The 5,230-nt window shown below is 45.6% G+C and overlaps 1 protein-coding gene across 1 annotated transcript; it reads right to left on the reverse strand.

Moving 5' to 3' along the window:
• Positions 1–927: 927 nt before the first annotated feature.
• LOC144538277 (spectrin beta chain-like) lies at positions 928–4,285 on the reverse strand (the record flags this gene model as incomplete). Its single annotated transcript, XM_078282345.1, has 5 exons — positions 4,247–4,285; positions 2,477–2,563; positions 1,678–1,785; positions 1,475–1,562; positions 928–1,058 (listed from the first exon to the last, which is right to left on the reverse strand). Coding segments are annotated over exons 1-5 (453 nt in total), but the record flags the coding sequence as incomplete, so codon positions are not given.
• Positions 4,286–5,230: the final 945 nt, after the last annotated feature.

A 5,230-nucleotide genomic window follows, 5' to 3' on the forward strand; every position in this document is an offset into this window, starting at 1 on the left:
GTTGTTTTGCCTCTTGATAATTGGACTGATAAATTCCTTCAACATGTGGAACTGAACAGGAAAGAGCCGAGCGAAATTTTTAAAATCGGAGGTTTCATTTATCTCCAGCTCTCGACAGGTTGGGGAAAGCCCCTTGAGCCTGTCGCTGGAGTAACGTTATTCATGATTTCACCCATTTAGTGCGGTTTCTCCTTATTTTTCGCCTCCGCCTCTTCCTTTCTTCTTCCACAACCAAAAGACCAAGGGCTGACAACGCCAGTGCCATTTGCAACTTCTTATCAGACATAAGGTATGGAGAGTTATTTCCCCTCACGCAGGCGCAGAACGTACGTGCTAGTTGGCCGTCGGCTGTAGTCTTTGCGGTGTGTTCAAGTGCAACTTTTTGGACCAGACGCAGGCGAGGTGAGGCGACGCAACAGTCGGCCTTCGTCGCCGCTGGTTCTTTGACGTCGGTTTGGTGTGTCAGGGCCTTAAGTGTTATCGCTGCAATGCTTTTTTATAAAAAAAGGAGGTTAAAGTAAAGTAAAATAAGTTTCATGTCGACAGTTGGTCCCAGGACTAAGCTGCCCTTGTGACACGAGAGTCTTTGGCAGCTTGATCGTTTTGTTTTTTTTCAGGGCGCCGAATCGGTTTCGAGTTTGTGTGTTACGTGTTTGGAAACGGGTCGGGCGTTCAGGTGTGTTTATGTGTCGGATCGGCGGTCGCGGGTCGAAAAAAATCTGACCCGCGCATCACTAGCTAGCCGACCTTTAGCTGAAAATGTCGCGTCCAGTTCATGTTTTTGTCACAGAATCCAGTTTGTGGTGGAGGAACGTCGTTTTTCGTTATCATTCGTGTCCACGGCGAGTTCAAGGTCATTTCACGACTTTTTGTGGGACGGTGTTGGGACAGCTCCTCCTGCTGCAGGTCAGAGGTCAGACTGTTTACCTTCCTGCCAAACTTCTGGGCCAGCTGCTCCAGGCTCTCCAGCCGCAGCAGCGTCTCCTGCAGCGCTCGCTCTCTCTCATGCTCCGCTCTCTCCAGCAAAACCCAACTCCTCTCTACGTCACTGAGGTTTTACCTGCACACACACACACACACACACACACACACACACACACAGACAGAGAGAGAGAGAGAGAGAGAGAGAGAGAGAGAGAGAGAGAGAGAAAACAGTCTTAGAAAGTGTGTTTATGCTGATCTCTGCATTTGTCTGCATTTTTCTGATTGCTGTGTGTGTGGGAGAGTGCATCTGTGTGTGTGTGTGTGTGTATGTGTGTGTGTGTGTCTGTGTGCAAATGTTTGTATGTGTGTATGCATGTGGGTGTGTGTGTTTATGTGTGTGCATGTGTGTGTATGTGGGAGAGTGCCTTATATGTATGTTTGTGTGTTTGTGTGTTTAGGTGTGTGTGCGTGTGTGTGTGTGTTTGTGTGTTTGTGTGTTTAAGTGTGTGTGCGTGTGGTGTGTGTGTGTGTGTGTGTGTGTGTGTGTGTGTACCCTCTGGAGGAACGTAAGCCCATTGGTTGTTGGCTGCCAATTGAGTCTTCAAACTGAACAGATGAGCTTCGATCGCCCCGCGCTCCTGAGGAGAGAGAGAGAGAGGGGGTGGGGGGGGGGGTAAAGAAGAAGAGGGTGGAGGTGAGTCAGGGTGTAGACTGTACTGAGTCTCCGCTCTGTGCAGGTTGGTGTTTCCTCACCTGGTATTTGGGAGGTTTCTCCACGGTGCGGTAGGTCTTGAAGGCCGTCATCAGCGTCTGCATCTCTTTCAGAGAGTTGGGGAAGGTTCTGTCATTCAGCTGGATCACCTTCAATCAATCAATCAATCAATCAGTCAGAAAGGCAGTCAATCAATCAAGCTGTCACACTTTATCGCACAGTGAAATTAACGCCCGCTAAATCGATGTCATCTTTTAAACCGGTGGTTCTCAACGTGGGGTCCGGGGACCACCAGGGGTCCGTGAGGGGGTTGCAGGAGGGTCCCCAGCAAACTGATGAATTGTTAAACTTCAGCATTATTTCATTTACAAGAAGTTAACACAATTAGAGAATGTAGAAGAATGACTGTTTTTTATCATAGTTTCTCTGTTATCTCTCTACCTGCAATACAGACAGTCATGGGATTCTGGACAAAATCATATCTAACAATAAAAATATTCTCAGATTTGGGTTCGAAGGACAAAATCTGTGGCTCTAATGTGGACTAAATTAGGGTCCTTGATATGAAAAAGATTGAGAATCACTGTTTTAAATCACTTCTTAAAACACACTTTTATATACTTGCCTTTATGTTATTGCTTTTGATCCTGCTCACTTTTAATGATTTCTTATGTTTCTTTTAGCTAATTTCATCAGTGTATTTATTTATCTTCCTTTTAATGTTTTTTCTGTTGCTTATGCTTCTCATTTTATCTCCTCATTATGTATGCTACATGTCTTCCTGTAAATCACTTTGTAAACTCTGCTTTTAGATAAGAATAAAGTTGTTATCTCTGTTACCTTGGTTCTGATCCAGTGCAGCAGGTCTGACACCATTCTCTCATACTGGACTTTCATGTCATCCAACTCCTTCAGCATCCCCACGATCTGAGAAGAGAGAAAGAGAGAGACAGAGGAGAGGATTAGCACTGCAAACAAGTCTTTTTGAATGTTATACAGAAGAACCAAAATAATATATTGCAACACAAAACTCTAATATCTCTCAAACAACTTGTTACCAGACTATTCCTTGTAACTTCCAAAGACTGAAAAGCTAAATACATTTTTTTTTTTCTCTTGGGGATGGAGCCAAAGTTCAGCAGCAGTCCAGCAAACATGCAGTCAAAAATGAGACATGAGATAATTGCTTCATCTCAGTCTATACCACTTCAATAGGGGACATCTAGCTGGCACCTACTGTTAGCCTGGTAAGACCATCCTGATCACGTGACCTCGCTCCACGGATCAGTCTGGACTTCCAGCCGCCCACATCCATTTCAGTGGGCGAGAGTACTCGCCTTGACAGACAAACTCCTTCAGCCAATCAGCGAATCCAAATTCAAATCCAGTCGGAAGAACGGCGAAAACGTCTTTTCCGCCGAGAAACTCCGCTAGTGCGTACTCTTGTTCTTGTTTAATTGTTGTTATTGAGTCTATTTCTGCAATAACTGCACTTACGGCTGTGTTTACTCTACTAACGTTACCGCTCGTTGCTTCGGGAGACGCAGCGGCGGCCTGTATTTCACGTCATCAACTACGACGCAGTCCCTGATTGGCCCGGTTACATTGTAATGTCAGGAAATGGATGTGGGCGGCTAGAAGTCCAGACTGATCCGTGGAGCGAAACAGAATGTGAGGTCACGTGATCAGGACGGTCTTACCAGGCTAACCTACTGTGACTTTACACACAAACTCACCACAGAGCACAACGAGATACCACAGACAGGCAAAACAAACCTTGTTTAGAGTCATGACATGTGGTCTTGTGGTCGACTCTCTCCTGTATTGCCACTTCACCCACTGTCCGCTGAGGCTTCCTCCCAGCGACATGCCCCTAACTCCCTGTACATACCTACAACATATAACCCAGGTAAACACCTTTACATGCCTGGAACACACCTGGACACAGCTTGTACACACCTGGTACACATTTTACTTGCTGTAGAGAACGCTGTAAGCCACTAGAGATGCATCTACACCTGGTACAGCTGATACTCCTGTTACCTACAGTATATCACACAGGTATTACCCTGGGTTGTTATTGCAACCACATATGTAACACACCTGGGCTCAGCTGGTACACACCTGGTACATACCTGGTACCTACAGTATATAACTCAGGTAAAGCTCAGTCGAAGCCTCTACACACCTCAAACACACCTGAACACAGCTGGTACCCAACTGGTAAACCTAATACATAAAATATGTAACCCCAGGTAAACCAACAGTATATAACCCAGGTAACTGCTGACAATGCCTCTAAATATCTGGAACACACCTGTACACACCTGGTACACCTTTTTACTTTCTGTCCATAACCTTGGTAAACCACTGTTGATGGCTCTACACACCTGAAACACACCTGGTACACCTGTTACCTCCAATATTTAAGCCAGGAACCCCCCTTGTTGAAATATCTACATACCTGTGACACACCTGGTACACCTGGTAAACCTGTTACCTACAATATATAACCCAGGAAAACCTTTGTTGAAACCTGGGATCACACCCAGACACACCTGGTACTTACAGTATATAACCCAGGTAAGCACTGAAGATGCCTGTACATACCTGGAACACACCTGACACCTTTCCCCTCTGCATGACCATGACTGCACAGATTTTACCTCAGCTGTTCTGACCAGCTGCTGTATTTCACCTGTGCAGAGCTGCATTATTGATTCCCATCCACCTTCACACTGCTTCACATCACAGCTACCCGACTTCACTGGGGCCTCAATAGTTCCCAATGCATCCTGCTATAATGTACAGTAAGGTCGGAAAACAAATACAGTTCCAGCCATTGGCAGGGTTGTGGTTAATACTGTTTTAGGGACAAAACTTAGCGCCTGGAAGGAAAGGCTGAGACACTGGAAGCATAAAGACAGGGTCAGAGCCTTCAATGGCTTAACCAATCATGGCTTTGCTTGGTGTCATACCTCACCACACTGCCAAGGGACTACAGCATCTCAGACATCTCAGACAATCATATCACTGACTTATTTACATGATTCCCGCTCTTGCTTGTCCACTCATAAAATCTCTCCCTCTAGTCGCCTACCTATCTGCATCAAAACAATACCTCTAACTCTACGGACCAACATGTGTCCAGACCTGTTCTAGACCAAGACCTATGTGCGACAACTTTCCATCATGTTGGTAAAATCCTTCGATCTTACCGCCAATCTTGTATTGTGGCCAGTTATCAAACAGGACCAGGACAGTCTTGTACTGTTTTCCAGCCTCTACTGCAGCAGAGGACTGGAGAAATGAGTCAGGGCCCAAATGTGGGACAAGGGAAGATGAAATGGGTCCCCAAATCATCCTGGAGAGTCTAGTATCTGAGGACAAAGCTATCTAAAACTCTTGCCTATGACTATGTTCGCCTACTATGCTCAGCAATTTTCTGTGCGCTTACAGGCTGAATAAAATGATGTGAGCCAGTAGGTCACTGCCCTTAAAAACAGCTTTACGTGCACAAAACCAGCCTTCCGAACCAGTTCAGGAAAAGCAATACATGTTGAGTCCACAGAAAAACAGTTGAAGGCCATCTAA

Source organism: Centroberyx gerrardi, unplaced genomic scaffold, assembly GCF_048128805.1.
Source record: "Centroberyx gerrardi isolate f3 unplaced genomic scaffold, fCenGer3.hap1.cur.20231027 Scaffold_82, whole genome shotgun sequence".
NCBI classification, from domain to species: Eukaryota; Metazoa; Chordata; class Actinopteri; order Beryciformes; family Berycidae; genus Centroberyx; species Centroberyx gerrardi.